Source organism: Carettochelys insculpta, chromosome 3 (assembly GCF_033958435.1).
Source record: "Carettochelys insculpta isolate YL-2023 chromosome 3, ASM3395843v1, whole genome shotgun sequence".
Lineage (NCBI taxonomy): Eukaryota > Metazoa > Chordata > Testudines > Carettochelyidae > Carettochelys > Carettochelys insculpta.
The window spans coordinates 18,431,309-18,452,888 of NC_134139.1; the positions used below are offsets into that span (position 1 = coordinate 18,431,309).

Consider the following 21,580-nt stretch of genomic DNA (forward strand, 5'->3'; position numbering starts at 1 on the left):
TATTAAGGGAGAAAAGCAAGAGGAGTCTGAGAGAAAACAATGGGGGCAAAAAGTGTTTCAACGTGAAGTCGCAAGTAGTTGCCATTACAGACTAAGGGTTTGACAGAAGCCCAACTACCAATGTTCTCGCTAATTTCCATCCATGGGTGGAATGCATTTTGTTACGTGCACCACTGGCTGTGGGCGCTCTGCTAATCAGCTGGGCAGTATTTGAATCTCTCCTGAGTGACCGTCCAAATGCTCAGGTTACAGGGAACACTGCCCACTACCTCTAACTACTAGAGAGGGAAGGTGGGCCTTCACTCCTAGTTGCTGGTTCTGCTGCTGGAAGTTCCTCCTCCTCTTTTCCCTAGGTCAAATGACTAGGGAAAGGTTGCAGCCCTTACTGAGAGTGCCCCCTGTGCAGCTCCAGTTGTGCGAAGTATACATTTGTAGGTGGTTAAATTTTCAGCCTATCTGGCAAAAGAAGTGAAGTGCAAGGATTCTCCTTATACTCTTATTTGCTAAATTTCCATCCTAAATACTTAATAGCAGTCCAGGCACAAAATACTTGCAGAGAAAACCAAGAGAATCAGCCATCCATTCACCTCAACTAAATGGATAGCTGGCCTCAGCATGGCTTTTCTGGCTCTCTAAGCACAAACTACAACATCAGGCAGGCTTGGAATCCACTCAGAGAGATTCTACGAAATGAATCCTTGCCTCAGAACCATACCATTTCAGCTGTCTATACTACCATAGCAGTTTAAACACACAAACCAACTGGCCTGTTCCCCAAGTAGGTTACATGTCAAAAAACTCCACTTGAACCTGTCATTTCTGATTGTGTATCTTTATCAGTTCTGTTGGTATTTGAGTGCCTACAATGTAAACGTGTGTTTACGTGAATTTCAGTTTCTCACATAAAGGCATTATTCTGCCTTTAAACAAATATGCATAGTCTGCAGAAGTGAGCAGGAGCTGTGCACACATCTTCTTGAGCAGACTTTGGTCCCATACAAAGATAGATAGGGTACTGCTTTGGAAGGCTGCAAGTATTCTTCATTCATGGATTTCAGTGGAAGAGGAGTGCACCCAGAGCACGACAGGCATGAGGCCCTGTTTTACACACTGGCTCTGCATTTTTCCTGAAGGAAATGGTCCACCTGGTGATAGAAAAGGTGCTCAACCTCCTGAAGATTCCACTCCCAGGATTTCCCATCTGGAGGGTAATTTCCTTTTGTAAGCACTGTGTGAGATGAGTAGAGCTCATTTAATAAACATGACTGTGCATACAGAGAAGCAGAGGAATTGGATGGCTCAAGGGATTTATAGTGGCATTCAGTGGCCTTTTCTCTCAACCTCACTGGTTCTAACATGGCTCGGGCTGAGTCACTAAAAGCAAATGCTATCTGATAGCAGCTTGCTGCTCTCACAAACAAATGTATAATTTAAATCCAGCTCTCGGAGTGGAACACGAAAAACATCCCACTGCACTAGGCAGTCTCATCTGCAGCATCAGGATTTAATAAGCCTGCAGCGGAGATGAACCTTTCAGCTATAAGTGGCTGTTTTGCAGAGGAGGAAGCTTCCACTGCCACTGCCGGTCTCACATCTGCTTTATATGTAGCGGACAATCTCCATTTCCAGGGCTGTCCACGTAAGACTCACAATTGCCCAGAAGAAAAAGAGAGGCTTTAAAAAGGACATCACATCATTTCATTCTCCCTTTCCAATACCGAAACCCGCTGTTCTGTAAACTGAGCTTGTCTGCAGTTAAGAGTGTAGTGCAATTCCAGAGCCTCTCTACCAGTTGTTTCTCACTGTTGTCTTGACTTCTCTTCCCCTTGCTTTTCTGACTTCACCATGTGCTACATACATTCACCATAAACCAATCAGGATGTAGTAGTATACATAAACAAACCTACAAGTCCCTTTAAAGCCCTGGCCTGGGAGAAGTAAGCAGAAAAAGAGAGATTCAATTATCTCATGGAGAACTTTTCTAGCAAATAGTGAGTTCTCAATATAACTGAATAAATTAGCTAGTTACTTGCAGTTTTTTTAGAAGTAATGTATAAAACTTAAATAACTATATTACATTTTTAGGCCAAAAAGTAAATGGTTAAATTTTGGCAAGCTTGCATTTCCTGTCCCAAGCGCAAGCAATGATGTCATGACACACAGTGTGGCTAGTGTCTTCCTGCACAGCTTATAATCATGCCCCAAAAAAGGAATTGGTTGTTTATTACATCTAGGAGAAGACACATTTACACTGAAAATGAGACAAAGTCTAATTCTAAAGGGCAAACTTAAAGCTTGAATGTGTTCAGCATTCACAGCAAGTTTAGCGGTGATTTATTGCTATTATTTTCAGTGGTGGGTGGGTTTTGGGATCAGTGTCTCTGACCTAATAAAACCAGCTGCAAAACACATCAATGCAAAATTAATATTCCACTTTAAACTGAGTTGAACCACTCCAAGAGGCGTGTTAGTCATGTTTGGGATGTGTCTCTACTGTTCTTCAGAAGACCAAGTTCCTACAAGGTCAGAGGGGTAGTCATGTTAGTCTGTATCTGCAAAAAACAATGAAAAGTCCTGTGGCACCTTATAGACTAACAGATATTTTGGAGCATAAGCTTTCATGGGCAAAGACCCGCTTCATCAGATGCATAAGTGGGTGTGTGTATATGTTTCAGGGAGGTATTTAAAGAGTGGGGTCCTAGTAAAAGGGAGGGCCAGAGCTGACAAGGTCTACTTACTCAGGGTGGAAATGGCCCATTATCAGTAGTATGTATCAAAAGAGGAAAAAACAAGTCAGATAAGTCAGGGGGGGATGTGGCCCATTGTCAGAATCTAATGTGGAGACATTAGCACCCAAAGCAGCAAAGCTGCTTTTGTAAGGGGCCAGCCACTCCCAGTCTCTGTTCAATCCTTGGTTGATGGAGTCAAATTTGCAAATAAATTGCAGCTCAGAGATTTCCCTCTCCCTTTGATTTTTGAAATTTATTTGTTCTAGGACTGCTACTTTTAAATCTGTTATTGAGTGTCCAGGAGATTGAAATGTTCTCCCAAAGGCTTTTGTACATTACCATTCCTGTTGTCTGATTTATGTCCATTTATTCTTTTGGTAGAGACAGTACAGTTTGGCCAATGTAAATTGCAGTGGGGCATTGCTGGCACATGATGGCATATATTGTATTGGTAGATGTGCAGGTAAAGGAGCCCCTGATGGTATGGTTGATGTTAAGTCCTGTGACGATATCACTGGTGTAGATATGTGAGCAGAGTTGGCAGTGAGGTTTATGGCTACCATGTTGTGATCTATAGCTGGTGGTGAGGATTTGTTTAAGGGTGGCAGGCTGGCTGTAGGCGAGGACAGGACGGCCTCCCAAGGTCTGTGAGAGTGAAGGATCACGCTGTAAAGCAACGCTAAACGCATCTAATCAGACTACAAACTATCTGCCCCCCACTCAACTTAATGCCATACACAGGCTACAAGTAACTGGTGGAGGAGTTAAAGCCTGTTTATTTAACGTACTGAACCTCCACATCTTCAGTTAATTTGTCTGAACTTATCCTGGGTGTCCCCATATAGACAGACCCCGAGACTAACTTTATTATTTTGACACAGAACAACCACCAAGCCTACACGAGCACTTCCTCATTTTCTGACCTTTCCCATTTAATTACTTCCTGTAATTTCTTCTGACACTGGAGATATGCATCATGCTAAATGCATTAAATATAACAATCTTTCTGCAAATTCCGATGGAATCTTCCATATTACCTGCCCATGTCTTGAAAATAAATTAACATTTGTACTGAACGTAAAATTGACTGACCTATATTCTTCAATTCTATAGACAATTATAGTGGAATATCCCAGAGGAATGAGAAATTTAACATTTTTAAAAGTCTCTATAGCTTCAAACCACTCACAACTACATCCTAATTAGGTTTCAATTTTATTACATATTTGCAGACCCATTAAACACCAACCTGGATTAGAAGTACTGTCGTGATATGCAGGTAGGGTAAGTAATGGGGGCAGAAATAAAGCCCGAGATGTAGAAAAGACGCATTCTATATAATCACAAATGCTCCTTCAAAGTTGCAAACACTCATTTTAGATTTACAAATAGTTGCAGAATTGTTGAACGGTTTCCTCCCTTGGCAGTCACTTGATAATGAGTTGCATGTCTGTCTTCCTGTCACCCTATTATTTGCGAGTCCATTGATGGCTGATCAACCTGATTCTGAAGTTGCAGGTCTTATCACAGAAGGAGCAGGTGCAAGTAGCTATTGGAGAGGTACAGGGCAGTTTCTGCAGCTCTTTTCTGCTTCTCTGCCTCTTCTCATCTGCAGTGTGGCAGGATCTCTCTTGCACCACCCCCTCATGAATTACCACTCTCCACTGGGAACAGTCCTGGGCAAGGTTCTCCCAAATGCTCACACCAATTCCTAACTTTTTCTTGCATGCCTTCAGCGTGTCTTTAAATTGCTTCCTCTGGCCCCCAATGCTCCTCCGTCCTTCCTTCTACTTGGAAAACAATCTGTTTTGGAAGGTGCTAATAAGACATCTGAACCATGTGACCACTCCAACAAAGTTGTTGGTGAATGATAACGGCTTTAATGCTGGTCATGTTCGACTCTTCCAGAATGCTAATGTTTGTGTGTGCCTATCCTCCCAAGAGACAGCATTGATATTGTTCAAATGCCTTCAAATGATGCTTGTATGCTGTCCAGTTTTCACATGCCTACAGTAGTGTTGGAATAATCACCGCACGGCATACAAGGCATTTTATCTTGGCATAGGTGGCCCAGTTCTCAAAGACCCTTTGTCTCACGTGGGCAAAAGCCGTTGACACTGACGCAGAAATCCAGCATCCTCTGAGCTGTGCAAGCTATGTTTTCACCTGCCTGAGGGTTTGCACAGTTCAAAAACACCAAAACAAAACAATATTGTTCTGAAGAGGGTTATTTTAGAATTCATCTAAACAGTGGCCATTTTTGTAACCAAATTGTTCCATTTGCTCACAGCTAGGCTCCTACAAAATTCAGCTATGAAAGACAAGCCACAGACAGTAAATCTGGTCTCCCCCCCAGGAAATCTTGTCTTTTGTGTTATTTTACCCAACTTTATACAAATTTCACAGGGGAGTTGGGTGGTTCTCAAATTGGGGGTCTTGGTTATTTTACAGGAGGGGTATTGCAAGGTTATTTTAGAGGGACTATGCTATTGCCATCCTTCTGCACTACCTTCAGAGCTAGGCAGCTAGAGAGTGACAGCTGTTGGCGGGGTGCCCTTCCAGCAGCAGTGATAAAGTAATGGTGGTAATACCATCCTGTGGCAATACTGTATCATGCCACCCTTGCTATCACTGCCAGAGCTGGACAGACAGAAAATAGCACTGCTGACAGAAATCCCAGCTCTCCAGGCAGCAGCACAGAGGTGACAATACCATTTCTTGCCATCCTTACTTCTGAGGTGCTGCTGGCAGCGGCTGTGCCTTCCGAGCTGAGACCCCAGCCAGCAGCTGCTATTCTATGCTGCTGGCAGTTTCACTGCCTTCAGAGCTGAACAAGTAAGGACAGCAGTACTGAACCGAATTGCCCCCGACCCCATCCCCGCCACAAAACTCTGTGCATTCCCCACTCTCCTTTATAGGTGTAATTGTGTGGGTTTACAACACCATGACACTTCAGATTTAAATCACTGAAATAATTAAATTTTAGATTTTTAAATCATGAAATGGACCTACTCATAGTGTGTACTCAGTGAAACGAGAACAACAAAGCAAATTGGAGCTATGTATCAAGAGCAAATAGCATTTATTAACGCTGTTCAGGGAGCCTGAAGAAACTGATTGGAGTATCGGTCCTTACTTCTTTTTAATGAAGTGAAAAAACAATGGACAAGTCATTACTTCAGTAACATTATCCATCAATTAAGGATAGGAGGAGAAGAATTACTTATAAAGGAAGTTACAGAGGATATGGAGCCAAGCCATAATGTAAACTGCCTGAGTTGTACTGCAGCAATCCTTGTTTCACCAGAACAAACATCATTAGTCTTGCAAATAGTTGCGCAGGATGTTTAATGACCACAATTGGTCAGGACCTCTGTTTTACATTTGACCTGAAAGAAGCCTCTCCAACAGCATGATGACAATTAACACAGAACTGGGAAATTGGTTCGATGGTTATTCAGACTAAAGAGCGTTGCCCACTGAGTCACAAGCGCCACTTCCTGGGGCCCATGAGAGTTTCTTGTAAATCAGTCAATTAAGAAATAGCCAGGGACAGCTTCACTTAAACTGTGAAGATCCCAGGGCAAGCTAAAGCGGCACTGCCAAACCCTCCCCCCACCCCAGCTCCCCCCACCCAAAACCCAACAGAATAAAGTTAGTTTCCTTTTTAAAAGTGTGATAGAAATGCAAATGTAAGTGGTAGAATAGTTAAAAAGAAAAATGATTCCAAAACAAATCAGGATGAACTACTGAAAATCAAAGCATCAGATTTCAGAACAGAAGTCTCAATTTTTTAATATGCTGTTTAAAACCAACATCTATCCTGGCAGCAGCCCCCAGATGCACTTAGAATCCTGTCTTCTAATACCATAAAAAGTACAATGCTGTTTAATTAGCTAAAGAAAGAAATACATAATCACTCACCACCTTAATCCACTGTAAACCAGAAAGTTAATTACTCCACTACAGACTAACTGTGCTTCCATACTGAGACGTGGCCTAGTAAGCTGGAAAGTGCAGAAGCTATTTTTTGTAATACTACTTAAAAAAAAAAAAAATCCACCATATAGTTTGTTTGAAACGTAGTTCTATAACGCAAAGAAAATACCCAGAATAAACTAATCTCTTATTTGAAAGAATAACCTTAGTTTTCCAAATGCCAACATAGTTTATTATTCATCTAGCCAATCACAATTTCAGAAGCTATGCGTGTATTTTACAGCTTGTCTGCTGAGAAACACCAAAAATATAATTCCTTTTAACACCTAGGATGAAGTCAAAAGCCATTTTCATCATCACTCTTTCTGCAGCAACCTGACTTAGTGTTGATTCAATGTTTAGTTATAAAGATAACTCAGGATGCGGCACTGAACTACCATTTTTATTGTAAATATGAATACAACTGCACAGTTTTATGCTGTTTTGAAAGCTTTGCAAGCTGGAGTCATTGTAAGTATGGGTTAAATTCCAAATAACAGAGCATGAACCCACTTCCTATGTTGAGACTCATTTTTCTGTCTATCAAACCTGTTAAAAAAGATAGCCAGAACAATGGTGTGGTGAGTACATCTCTTAAACAGGTTTCTTATAACGCTGTGGTAACATATTTGTTAATTTTATATTTTCAGAAAAGTCCTCAATAATTATGAAATTAATGTAAATGTGGTGCCCCTGGCATTTACCCAAAAAAAAAAAATCTTGGCCAAATATTAACCTATTTCTTATTTGCAAATATGGTTAATACTGACAGATGTAACTAGACAACATTTACAAGGAAAAAAAAAAAAAGCATTATAATATTGGAGTTCAGATGTTTCTACTCCATTGCTATTGAAATAGAAATGCCATGCTAACAGCATGCTGTAAATTAAATTAAATTAAATTTCCTGTGCATTTTCTTGGTGGCTACCACCATATTTCACAGCAAGATTTCATATCTAAAATGAGATCCTACAAACACTTAAAAAAAAACAAACTGATTTACATGTATGTTTAACATCATGTAAATGACTGCAGAATCAGAGCCATGATTATAATTGAAAAATAAAGTAATGGTGGTATATACCTTATTCAGCTACTCCGTGGTGTCAACCATATCAAGTCAAGATTTCTGGACAAAAGGTGAGGGCATGGATTGAAGAATCAATTACTAAATATGCATTCAAGACTGTAAGCAACAGAGGGAAGCAGGCTTTCGAAAGACATTTTGTGACACCAAATGCTAAAAAATAGGATTCAGTGCTACTTTATTGTTCGACATCTAACCTTTTATTTATGCTTACTAAGCTCCTTGCATATGATGGCAACCAGGTCCTACCCAGGAAAGCTCAATCACCTAATAAACAAATGTTGTAGTCTTTCAGCTGCTACAGGACTGCTTAATGTTCGCAATAAGTAATATACAGCCAGTGGAATCCCCTAGCCCAGTGTGGCTGCCACTCGCCTACATACATCTGCACACAAACAGCTAAGAACGGCTCTTCGCACAGCACCGACCGCCCCCCAAGTTAGGGGCAGGAGCAACAAGCTCCTCTCCACGTCTGCGCGATTCCACCTTCGGCAGCCCCTCGGCTGTGCTGCAGATCTGAGTCACTTCCCCTTGAGCCGAGCGCAGGCAGGAGAAGGAGGAGGAGGAGGAGCTGGTGGCTGGGGCTGTTTTGCAGGGAGCCAGCCACCCCGGCAAGCAGAGGCTCTGCCCGCCAGCCCCTGCGGGCAGCCGGAGCGAGTGAATGGGACAGGCTGAAGGTTACCGGATTTATGAATGCCAGGGTCACGTGACGATAACGGGAACGCGTCTGATTCACAAACAGCCGACGCCGCCGCGCCACTGGCTGGGCCGGCCCAGGGGGCTGGGAGAGGCGAGCTCTGCCCCTACCCGCCGCCGCCTGCCCTGCGCCCTGCCCGGCGGGGCAGGCAGAGCCGAGCCGAGCCTCAGCCGCCCTCACGCCAGGCCAGGCTGCTCGCCAGAGCCCCGGCGGCGGCCGCCGGGCCAGGCACGCTCCACCAGGGACCCTGGGCCGTCCCCCCGCCAAGCCCACGCGGCTCCCGGGAGCCCGCGGGCCCGCTCCGCCAGCGGCCAGCCCCGCACGCCGCGCCCTCGCCTCCCAGGCCGGGGCTTTTTATGAATGAAAATGTGGTATGCAAATGAGGGCGATTCAGAAAAAAGAAATGGCGGATATGAGGGCTGCAGCGCGCACGGCCGGGGAGGGGGAGGGGACTGCCCAGGCTAGAAGCTCTGGGGCCGCTGGGAGCCAGGCTAGGAGCAGGAGGGCAGAGCCGGGAGGATTGGGGTGGTTTGCAGGACCCAGCAGACGGCCCAGGCCCAGGCCCAGGCAGACGGGGCCTCCCCTCCAGCAACAAAGGCTGCAGAACCACGCACCGCGCACCCACTGCCCGCAGCAGGGGCCTTGCAGCCCGCGGGGGGTACGGGCTGGGCAGGACTGCAGGGAGCAGCAGCAAGCATGCACCGCCCCCGCTGGCCCGTCCCGGCATCTCCTCCCCCCGCTGCCCTCCCAGGCACAAGTGCCACCACTCCGCAGCCCTCCCTGGGAGCGGGCCCCGCCACTTACTCGTCTGGGTGGGTTTCTTCGGTCATTTTCTCCCCCTCGAGGCTCATCCCCCGCCGCGGGCAGCCGGGCTGCACCTCCGCATCTTCCCGGGCTTCACATTGCGGGGAGAGGCCTGCGGGCGGGGGGCGCCGGGCCTGGCTCGGGGCTGGGGCGGGGGCCCGGTCAGCGGGCGGCGGCACGAGGAGCAGCAGCGCCCGGGTGCAGCCGGCGGCCCCGCGCGAGCCCCATCCCCGCCGCCGTCACTCCAGGGCCGCGCCGCCGCCGCGGACAGGAGGAAGCTGGGCGGAAGCGATGACGTGATCGGGCGGCCCCGCTGCTGCCAAAGCCGCTGCAGCCGCGCGGCAGCTCCAGTCCCGCCGGAGCGCGGGGACGGCGGAGCCCGAGCGAGCCGCGGAGGGGAGGAGGAGACGCGTCTGCAAAGTAGCACCTCCCCCTGCCCCCCCCTTCCCGGCCGGCCGGGCCCGGCCCAGCCGCGCTCAGTCTGCACTGGGCGGCGCTGCCGCTGCCGCTGCCCGGCCCCTCCTGCAGCGTGGGGCTGCCCCCTTCCATGCAACCCGGGCCCCCTCCGGCAGCGTGGGGCTTTCCCGCCCTCATGTAACCCGGGCCCCTCCCGTAGTGTGGTGCTGACCCCCTCCCATGCAGTCCTGTCTGGGTTCCTTCCGTAGCATAGGCCTGCCCCCCACCCCATCACCATCGCCCCTTTGACACAGTGGGCCTGCCCCCCACACTTGCAGTCTTGGCTGGAACCCTTCTGTTGCATGAGTTTTCTCTCCCCACCTGTGCAGCCTCAGTCAGATCCCTCCTACTGACTGGGCTTTCCCACCCATGCCCATGTAACCATAGCCGGGCCCCTCCTGCCGCCTGGCCCTGTGCCCCCCCCCCCGCCCACTTCACTGTGTGTAGCCCTGGCTGGGCTCCTCCTGCTATGCAGGCCCCTGTATAACCCCAGCACTCAGTACTGCATGGGGTCCCTGAGCGTGGGTGATGTTACACAAGCTCATGGTGCCTGGGCACCAGGAATATTCCTGGCCTGGAGCCTGTGTCCAGCCGATATCATCTGGGTCTCTCCCATGGCCCCCACCTGCTGCCTGAGGGATTTAAAATGGCCCAGGGGCCCCTGTTGCCACCACTGGCAGCAGAGTGGGTTGGCAGCGGCCACCAGCACAGCACCACAGCCCCTGCGAAGGAGGAGTCTCTGTCAGCTGTCCCTGCCCCAAGGGTTCCTGTGGCCAGTGAGGCATGCAGGGGCAGTACCTGCAGGGGGCAGCGTGTGGCAACCCTCCCACTTCTTATCTATGGATGGCTGCCAGAGGGGGGTGCCCCAGGTAAGCCTTGCACACTGCCACCTCAGCCAAGCTCCCAGAGCCTGCACCACTCTTACACTCTCCGCCCCCTGCCCCACCCCAGAGTATACACCCCAAACCCTCCCTTGCACCCAAGCGACCTCCCAGAGCCTGCCCCTCAATCCCCTGCCCCAGCTTTGAGCCTGTACCTGAACTCCTTCCCAGAGCTTGCACCTTAACTCCCTTCTCTATCTGCCTTCTGCTCTAGGAGGAGGTTTGGGTGGGGGAAGGGTGCAGGTCCTGGGCACCACCAAAATTTCTGTAAATTTGCCGCCTGTGCAAAGATAACCCCAGCCAGATTCCTCTGTGCTGCGTGCGATCCCCTGTGTAACCCCAGCCAGGCCTCTTTGTGCTACATGGAGTTCCCATCCTCTGATAATCCCAGCCTGGCTGCCCTTTGCTGTATGGGATCGCTCACCCTCTGATAATCCCAGCCTGGCTGCCCTTTGCTGCATGGGATCCCCCACCCTTTGATAATCCCAGCCTGGTTGTTCTGTGCTTCATAAGATTCCCTATTAAAGCCAGCAGGAGCTGGGGAGTCCTCTGTGCTGCATGGGATCCCCCATATAACTCCAGCTTGATCCCTCCATGCTGAATGGGGTCTCCCTGTATAGCTCTGTTCCCCTGTATAGCATGAGATAACCCCCACAACAATCCCAGCTTGGCCCCTTTGCTGCATGGGATCTTCCAGACAAACCCAGCCCTCACGACTGCATGGGATCCCACCTTGTGAACCCTCCCTGCTCTGCATGGGCTCCTCTGTGTAAACCCATCCCCTCTGTACTGCATATAATCCCAACACCTCAGTAATTCATGAGATCTTTTATGTAATCCTAGTAATGTCCTTTAGTGGTTCATAGCATTCATGTTCCCCATAAACTATGCATTTGGGCGGCCACTCAGGAGAAAGTCAAATGCTGCCCAGCTGATTAGCAGAGCGCCCACAGCTGGCAGCATATGTCTACTGGTGGTGCACATCCACATATGCCCCAGTGTACAAAACAAAATTTATTTCTGCGCATGGGTAGAAAAAATTAAAGGAAAAATTGATCAGGTCTCCAGATAACCCCAGCCCCTCAGTAATGCATTGCATCCCCCATATTACCCCAGCTATTTGGTAGTGATTCCCCCCGGCCCCTGATAACTCCATCTTTCTCAGAAATGCATCTACTGTCTACATCCAGCTTCTTAATGCATCTGATACACCATATAACTCAACCCCACAGTATAAACTGGGCCCCTCAATAGTCCAACTGCCCCTACAGTACAGTAATACAACTGCCCAACCTCACTAATGATTCTGATCCCTGTGTAACCCAACCCTACAGTATAACCTTGGCCTCCTCTGGAATGCAACTGTTCCTATAAACCCCAGTCCCTGCAATAATGGATCTGATCCCTTGTAAAACCCAAGACTCCAGGAATGCATCTGCTGCTATATATCCCCAGGTCTGCCTCAAAAATGCCTCTGCTGTCATATGACCCAATGCCCCCTCCAGAACAGCATCTGTTTACCTGGTATATCCCAAGCCCCTAAGGAAGTGTTAGTATCTCTTGTACCTCTTCGAACCCCATCACATGGAGTCTTGCCCTACTTTTACGGGGTAATACCTGTAACCCCTCTCACCCACCCCTCTTGTACTCTTAGGGTCTTCCACACATGTGGCTCAAAGTAGTTAAAGATGCACCTTTCATTTGCCCTTCCCAAATGCACCTATTGCCTGCCAAATGTGAATGGGGAAGGCCTCTGTGCCTGATCATCCAACACAAAGGCCATTCATGCAAACAGAACTGGAGCACCAGTTCTGTCCTCAGCTCACCCCCTCGTGCTCAGGGACTGCAGTGTGTGTGTTGGCTCTAGGAAGTTGCTTGTGTGCTGGGACGCACTGGTAAGAAATGGTGTAAGAGAAAAGATATTTTTTCCTCTTTGCTTTCTTTGCTTCCAGGGTTGTAAATCAAATCCGTTCATGCCAGTTATGTGCATTTTGCACTGAGTTTTGTCTCCTGTTCTGTTTGCCGTCATTTCATCTTGGTAGAGATCAGCACACTCTTCCCCCAAGCAGTGTCATGTTTTATAATCACAGTCCTGCTTGGTGCTTGTCTTCACATAAATCTGTAAGCTGCATGGAACGATACTGGCATTGTAAAATAATGTATAATTATGTTAGATATCTATATTACTTCCATACTTTCAGCACTATAAAAATCGAGCATCTCATTACAGTAGAACCTCTGTTTCACAAACCGACTGGGGACTGAGGAGTTCATAAAACCAGCTACAGTAGGCACAGTGCATCAGTTCCTACACATCACTTCCTTCTAACCATGGAAAATCCATTTCCAACGCATTTAAGACATCAGAACGGGAGGGATATCAACGTGCTCTTCATCAGCATCACTTTTGTTCTCAGAAAGGGAGCCATGTTAGTCTGTATCGTCACAAAACAAACCAGCAGTCCTGCAGCACTTTAACAACTAACAGTGTAATTTATTAGGTAATGAGCTTTCGTGGGGCAGACCTACTTCTCCAGATCTGGAAATTCTGAAGAAGTGGGTCTGTCCCACAAAAGCTCATCACCGAATAAATAATATCGTTAGTCTTTAAAGGTTCTACAGGGCTGCTTTTTCACTGTTGTTTTGTATTTTGTATCTTCCTATTTAGAAAAATTGCTCATATAACTGATTGGTCATAAGATTGTTGTTTGTAAACTTGTAGTTCTGCTGTATTCCTAAGGATCTCAAAGCACTTTGCGGAATAACATACTTACCCGATGGCATACATTCAAACAAAAGCCTGCATTGTAACCCAGACACAATAATGGCACCTTCAGGAGCATTCCAACATGTTTTGCTTACTTTTAATTGAAGAAACTTGTTCATACATCTAATCAAGGCAGCAACAAAGAGATATCTCACTTCCTGTTCAATCTCTTGCCTTCTGTGTTTGTAACTCACTTTAGTGTACGCTAATGCTAACAGAAAGCATTGCCACCATTTTTTCATAGTGCTGCCTTTTGTTTTTGCTGTCTGTCATTTGTAAATATCCTCTGACATTTTGGAAACCAAACTTTCCTTAATGATTTGGTCCTTTTCCTATAGGGAATGTGCTTTCCCTGTGTTTCAAATGTTGCTGGGTTTACAAAGGCCATTAAATTCTATTACACCTTTTCATGCCAAAATGTCTTTGTACAGCAAAACCATTGACGATCTCAGCAGAGCACTGACAACGGTATTTGATTGTTAACTGCTGCAGGACCAGAATGTGTATATCTGCGGTTTAAAGTTGGAATAATGCTGTATTTAAATCTGGGGGAAATGATTACTGTTTAGGTGGGCTTTTGTAAAATAACTGTATATTTGATTTTTTGATCAGTAATTATTACAAAGTTGGTTGGTTCCCATAAATAAGAGTTAAACAAAGCTTTCAGTCTGAGAAAGTTGTACTATTCTATCAGTTTAATTAGGAATTGAACCAGTAAGTCTAAATTTACAAAGCAGTTGAGAATATTTAAATCATAACTTGCAATAGGATTAATGAACTAGTCTAATTTATAAACAAAGAGCAAGTATTAGTAGAAAAGGAATTACAAATATACAACAATGGATTCCATTTTGATATGACTCTGAAGTAGGAATAAACAAATCAAACATTATCTAGATGTCTATACTGGGAACTAAGTTTATGAAATTATTTAATCAATACTTCGGTCTGTATGATCTACCATATTGGAATAGACATTTGCAAGGATCACTGCTGTGAAATTTTACTGGCACTCCTATTTTCTTTATCATGGTTTTTATGAAAATAATTCTGAAGGCCTGGAAAAGAGGTTTTGTTTAATAAGCAATCAGGGCTTCAGATGTATGCTTGATCAGGTGTTTCACTACAGTAGGTACACATGAAACCATGTGTGATGATGGTGCATGTTGAGTCAATATGATTAGCATAAAGCAACGTATCATGTCCAGTTCAGTTTTCATTTCGCTTTTAGATTAGAGCATATTGACTTTTTTAGTATCTCTTTAATGACATCTTTCTATAAGTGAAAATAATCGGCGGAGCCTGGCGGGAGCCGGCGGGTTGGGCAGGGCCAGGCCTGGCCACCCGACCCACGGCGGCATGGCTCTCAGGGCGCTGGCATCATCCACTAAAAGAGCAGGTGAAGACAGCTGGCTAAAAATCACTCTTTGTTCACAAAGTGGATCCAAGGAAAGATGCTCATTCCAGAATGTGTATAGAAGATGGAACTAAGACATACCTGGGGTCATGTGGAAAAAACAGAATGGGATCACATAAGACTGTATCATAATTAGGTTTGAAGTATTAGACTTTTCTCTATAAAGGTCAATAAATATCCATTTCACAAAAAACAAAGAAAAATGCTTCTATGGATGATAATAAAAATATACTGTTGGACAAAATAAGAAAAATCCTATTTGTAAACTTGCTGGAGTTTGACTTAAGATTATTAACTTTGTTTTGACCTGCAGCGTAACGAGTTGTGTACTAGCTGTCAGAAAGCTTTTGCTTTTTGAATTGCAGTGTCATTAAGTAAATGACAGAACACTCATAATTTCCTGCAACTGTGAAAATGTAAATAGGACAATTTGAAAAAAATGATTCAAATGAAGTTTGGTTTATGAGAAATTATTAAGACAATAAAAATTCTACTAAGCCTACTCATAATAAAGTACATAGGCAAAAGACGTCTGAATTAAGATTACCTGGGCAACCTGGTGTTTCCAAATTCTTCCATACTTGAGAAACTTAATTTTTTTTAACCTTGTTCTTCTGTTTGTAATAAACAATGATCAAACGTGGACTCCCTTTAGACTTAAGAATTGACTTTTGTACTATAACTCATTATAAAAGTAATTTCACTTAGGACTCAAGAGTTGATCACTGATCTGTTTCACTGCCAGAATAATTTAAATGTTATTAAAATAACTACTCAAATTGTTTCCCCCGTTATACAACTTGAAATATATAGTTATTTGGCATTCCTTTAACATTTATGAACACTAAAGTATAGTTTTCTGGTATTTGAAGCTACTATGCTGGTCAGTCCCAGGGATGATGACTTACAAACATCTGGCTTTTCTGAATGAAATATCAGAAAGATACAGTGATGGCTCTAAGCCATGGAAAAGATTGGACATTTTGAATGTCTCTCAGGGTTAATTGTTCTATTTGTATAGCCCTCCTTGTTGTTGGTTGCATAGTGTTCCTTCTCACATTAAGAATGTAGTTTTCCCTGTGATATGATCATTCCTGTACACAAAATTAGCCACTGGTGAGAGTATTTTAAGACAGCAGTTTCAGCTTAATGTCTGTCTGCATAATATGACTGTTCTCCATTACATTTTTAAGGAAAGTTTATGATGCAAAGTTATATTGCAGCTGCTTTAAAGAATCTAGTATATTCCAAATTATTTTTTTTTTTGGACAGGAAAATGGAATTTACCAAAGTTTGATGTGGCTTTAGCTGTCTCCTATAGTTGCTTTGATTTAATGTATCATCTTTTGCAATAATAAAGTCTGTAGATAAGGTTCTTTACAGACTTCCTTTCAAACCTCCAGACTTCCATTCAAACCTCCGGTTTTCTCATACTCTCATCTTTCTTAGAAACTTTTCTTTTGGGCTGAAACTTTCCATTCTGTTTATTTAGGAGTCTTAATATGAGTTTAGGCACCTGTCTTTAGACATCCAAGTTGAACATTATGATTTAAAGGGCTTTGCCATGGACTCACCCTGTGACCTTTGATGAATGAGAACTAAACCCTTGTAGTCCTGAATACATTCATCAGGATAGTCCTTGAACAAGTCAATTACATTTTAAAAACAACAAAAATGAGCATCAGTGTTTTTTTCTAGGAAGACTTCTGAGAATTTATAGCCAAAGCAAATGTAAGCTTGCAAACACAAACAGTTCAGTGTAGACGCCGTCCTGAGGTTGTAAAATTTTGAAATATAACTTTACAGATTCTTCACTTTGGGTGGGATTTTTCACTGGATCTTTTTTCCATGAGGGTTAGGGAGGTGAGGCTTTTTCTTGAGGGAACAGAGTTATACTCAGGAATGTTGTATATTCACCAATGTGTAATTCTGAGATATGAAGAGAGCAGCAATGCAGGATATAAAGGCTCTACAGGGTTGTAACATCACATGGAAGAATCAGATATGGCCAAAATGCTGAAGGCTGCTGTTTTGAATGAGATCTGGAAGTCCTAAAGCTCTTGTTAGGTTTTTATTGTGTTTTGTTTGTTGATGGATGGAAAATCCTCATTAACTTTTCTTACGAAGTTTTTTTATACTTCTTTAACGCTTAACACATATTTTTAGTCTATTAAAGAAAATCATTTCACTTGTATGTCTTGCTCCCTTTTAAAATTCCGATCTAGCCTTAGGAGTAAACATTTAGGCTACATCTACACTACAGTAATCTCTCAACAGAAGTTACTCTTGGAGGAGATCTTCCAGTAAAACTTCTGTTGACAGATCACGTCCACACACAAAAGCAGATTGAAATAGCAATCCACTCTGTTGACAGAGAGCAGCCAGCCTGCCCAGCTGCTCTCTTGTCAGAATGGCCAACCGGAAGCTCAGCAAACAGTGCTGCCTGGTGAACCAGAAGCCCTGTCTGTTGATAGACGACCCCCAGGAGTGTCTACATGTCTTTTTTGTCAACAGATACTGTCGACAAAGGCGTTATTCCTCATCGTGGAGAGGCGGAATGCTGTCAGTGGAAATGCTCATTTTGTGTGTACGTGCTCTTTAGGTTTTGTCGACAAAACCCTCTCATGTAGATGGAGCCTTTGAAACCTGTTCCGCTCATTGCATGATGGTTTCATGTTCTCTTATCTGCACCACTTGCTTTAGACAAAAGCAGAAGATAATAAACCCAAACCCCAATTTCAGATGAAGAGGACATGTTGTCCTTGGGGCCAAAGTAATGTTAAAATGCTCTGCTCTGGAATAGAATTGTGTGATGAGTTGGTCGCCCCATCCTAGTAATATGCCTCTGAAAGGGTTCATGTGGCCTGAGAGGCCAATAGCCCATCTCTCTGCACTTGGAGTTTGGGCCAGGTTTAATTGAAGATGAAGCCTGGCTGGAAAGGAGCTAGGTGGTGACTGTAAAAAAATGGGAAGCACAAATTAGAAGGACAAAGATTGCTGCAGTCCCTCTGACCCAGGGGCGATAAAGAGACACTACAGGATAGAGTAGGGGCTCTCAGACTTCATTGCATCGCTGACAACAATGTTTGCTATGTGATCCCAGCAGTGTGTGTGTGTGTGTGTGTGTGTGAGTATGTGTGTGGCAGGAGGGAGAGCCCAAACCCAAGGGCTTCAGGTGTAGGTTTGTGGGTATAGGTGTAAAAGGGGGACTGTAACTTGAGACCAGCCTCCCAGACCTATAGTCCTTGAGCTTTGGCTCTGGTCCTGGGGGTGGTTCTTGGGCTTTGCCTTCATTTGGGATGCCAGCTAGTCTAACACTAGCAGTGGCAACCTCATTAACACTGGCTCATGACCCACTTCGACATCCCAACCCACTGGGTTACAGTGTGCTGCTGTGAGCCCTGACAAAAGAGTAGGACTCGGGCCTCCAGGGAAGAAATCCAGGAAAACATTCAACTGAAGAGGAGCTTCAGGAGAGCATTTACTCCCCTGGGATGGGCCTAGTGGGAGAGGGAAGCAGGGGGGAAGGAGAAGCCTAGACTGGGCCTAGGAGAAGTCCAACAGACAGGCAGATGGCCTGGGGGTAGATAAGAGTGAAGCAGCCAAAGCAGAGGTAACTCTCCAGGGTGGTAATTCTTGGGAGCCACCATTCTGCAGAGAACGAAGTGCTGGGGGGACAACCAACTGTGGGAGTCCCTGCAACAATAGAAAAACTTCTTCTGTTACTGCAGTCTGCAGCTATGTTACAGGCTTACAGCAGCACAGTCATGGCACTGTGGCTTTGCCACTTTATTGCTCATACGTAGCCATGGCCTCAGCCTCTGCTCCTGCCCCCTGCCCATGATGGTCTAAAGAGATAAATGCAAAACGTACTGATTCACTTAGACCAACTCTTCCAGAGCTCAAAGGTGAAATCATCTGAGCATGTTGAACAGTAGCATCTCCAACATTGAGCTAGTTACAAGTACTTTCAATTGCACTATTTCCTACATGCCAGTTTGGACTGGGCAGGTATACAGCCACCGAATTATCCCTCTTGGAGGGTACTGGAATACCCAGTGCCTGATGAATGGGTTGGGGCACTTTTGGCAATTCTGCATGATCCTGAAACTGAAAGCCACAGCCTAGAGCAAGAACATTGAAAAGAGACTTCAAGGGTGCTGCTGGGAAGGACGGTGACACCGTTTTGCAGGGCCCAGCAATGTGAGTTAGCTCATCACCCTCCCACCCTCTATGGTCCTGTGTTTGGGCTTAACCTGGTGTGAGCCATGGGTGGTGGGTGAAAGCCAGGCTTGGGGAGGCAATTCCCTGCCCTGCCCCTTCTGTGCCACGAGAGGCCAGTCCCCATTGTAGCTGCTAGCCCTGGTCCTGCTCCCACAGTCCTCTCCATTACGGTGCTGTTCCACAAGGGGGCCCCCAATGCCATGCAATCACACAGCCCCGGCTCCCAGAGTGCTGGGCACCCCTAGCTTCCCTCCATCCCAGTCCCAGGAGCAGCCAGATAGCCTCAGCTCCATCCCTGGTAGCGGCCAGACTGTCCAACTCCAGCTCCAGCCCCAGGAGCAGCTGGGCAAGTGCTGCTCCAGCTTCAGTTCCATGAGCAGCCAGGCAGCTACACAGCGCCAGCCCTGGAAGCAGCCATGCAGGCCAGCTCCAAATCCAGCCTAGGGAGCAGCCAAACAACCACATGGCCCCAGCCTTCCCAGGTGGCTGGAGCACCGGTTGGCCAGGCAATCACACCACAGCTGAAGCTCCAGCCTTCCAAGCCAGTCGGAGTGTGGTGGGTGAGGCCACCCCAGTCTTTTTGGGAAAGCAGTGCCTCCCCTTGCCTTTATTAGCTGTCACCCATGGCACCAGCTCCCTCATCTCATCTATTAGGGAAGGTCTATATTAGAGCTTAAAGTCAATCCTAGATACACAATTCCAACTACAGCAATTGTGTAGCTGGAATCGTCATATCTCCAATTGACTTATCTGGCCATCCTCACTGAGGGAGGTCCAATGAGAAACTCTCCTTTCGACCTCCCTTACTCCTAGCAATAATGGGGTGTACAGGGGTCAACTGTTGACCCCTGATAGTTTGATTTCATGTGTCCCTACTAGTCATGTGAAATGAAACCCCAGAAAAATCGACCCTCACTGGGTCAATCTCCTGGTAAGTGTACATGTACTCTTAGATATTATATTGTCTTAGCTGCCCAAACAATCTGTGCTGGGTCATGTCAGTCCTCACTGTGTTTTTCAGGTTAACAATAGTTGTACCCCAGTCCCTGAGCCATGTTTGTGGGCTCCCTGCTAGTGTTCAGGTCCTTATTCACTGGAGACTCGAAGTTATGGCAAGTTGCTGTTCCTAGGGAACAGCTTAAATGACAGTGCAGCACAGCACTGAGTTATATCTATAGGGTGCATCTACGCTAGGAACTAACTTCGAAGTTAGGCACTACATCAAAGTAGCCAGCAGAGAGTCTACACACATTTTCCCTTACTTCAAAGTTAACTCAGCTTTGACGTCCTTACTCCATTCCCAGCAATGAAGTAGTGCCCTACTTTGAAGTTTAACTTCGAAGTAGGGTGTGTATAGATGCTCTACTTCAAAGTTAGTTTTGTAGTGTAGACACAGCCATATGTTGTGGCCACGCTAGCCCCTTTCCATTGTGGAAAGAATTTCAATGAACAACAATCACGTGTGCCTTCGATATTGTAGTGACTGACAATATATATTAACCAGCCCCAGTTTCTATGGAGGTCCTGTCAGATTGATCCACACATACAAACCTTCCAGTACAATTTGCATATCCAAACACACACATTCTCTGGGTACAGATGGAAATAGATGTAAAGGACTAATACTTAGGTATTGACATACTTTCATTTGCCATAACAGGATACACGCCTTTCACATGTTTACCAACAGTTCAGGAAGACTATGGGACATCAGCCAGACCCAGGTTCATAGTTCCATCACAATACAATGAGTGCATGAAATGCAAGTCAGTATTACAAGAACACTGGGTCGCGGTTCTTCTCAGGACAGTGCCCCAGATGTGTAGGGCCCTGTGGAAATCCACTGCATTGAATCATAGGGCTGGAAGAGACCTCAGGAGGTCATTGAGAACCCCCAGCCCAAAGCAGGACCAGCCCTAATATTGGGATGAGTTAGGCTGTGGTCCTGCTCCCTTTGAAGTTGGGATACAAAACTCCCTTTGACATAGGGCATGATCAGATCCTCATTTTTCAGCCTTTCCAAATTGGGAGCAGCTAGATTGCTTGAGGCTGAGTGGTTTAGGCCTGGTTTCTAGGTCAATCCCCACATAGGCTGGCACTGATTTAAAGTTATAGGAGATCAGATGATCCTAATTGTCCATTATGACCTTAAAAATCCGTGAAAACAGTCTTAAAGTGGCCTACATAATGAAATGGCAACTTTTTTTTCTCATTTAGAGTTAATCCAAAATCATCCCATTACTATGTGAAACTTTTTGTTCTTAATTTGATTGTATATTGTCATAGAAAAGAATTCCTTGAAATAAAATGGAAAACAGCAATATTTGTCATGACTATGTTTCTATATTTTGAAGAATTTTGTAGAATGTATGATTTTTAGATAAACTGTGCATTAAGAAAGAGGATTCTCAGGGATTGTGAAGTGCACTCACTGATCCATGGTAGAGTAACATTTGTATTAGTTTACTCTCCGCTCCCTAGTTCAAATCATGTGTTTTGTTTTATGACCTTTACACTTCCACTGTCACATTAAAATA

General features: G+C 45.4%; 1 protein-coding gene across 1 annotated transcript in view; it reads right to left on the bottom strand.

Moving 5' to 3' along the window:
- Positions 1 to 9,669, bottom strand: part of SPRED2 (sprouty related EVH1 domain containing 2) — a 98,097-nt gene extending 88,428 nt beyond the window's left edge. Inside the window, exon 1 of the mRNA XM_074988485.1 lies at positions 9,299 to 9,669. Coding sequence (XP_074844586.1) covers positions 9,299 to 9,345 — 47 coding nt within the window. The 5' untranslated portion in view covers positions 9,346 to 9,669. The remainder of the gene's footprint in view (positions 1 to 9,298) is intronic.
- Between the last annotated feature and the right edge of the window lie 11,911 nt (positions 9,670 to 21,580).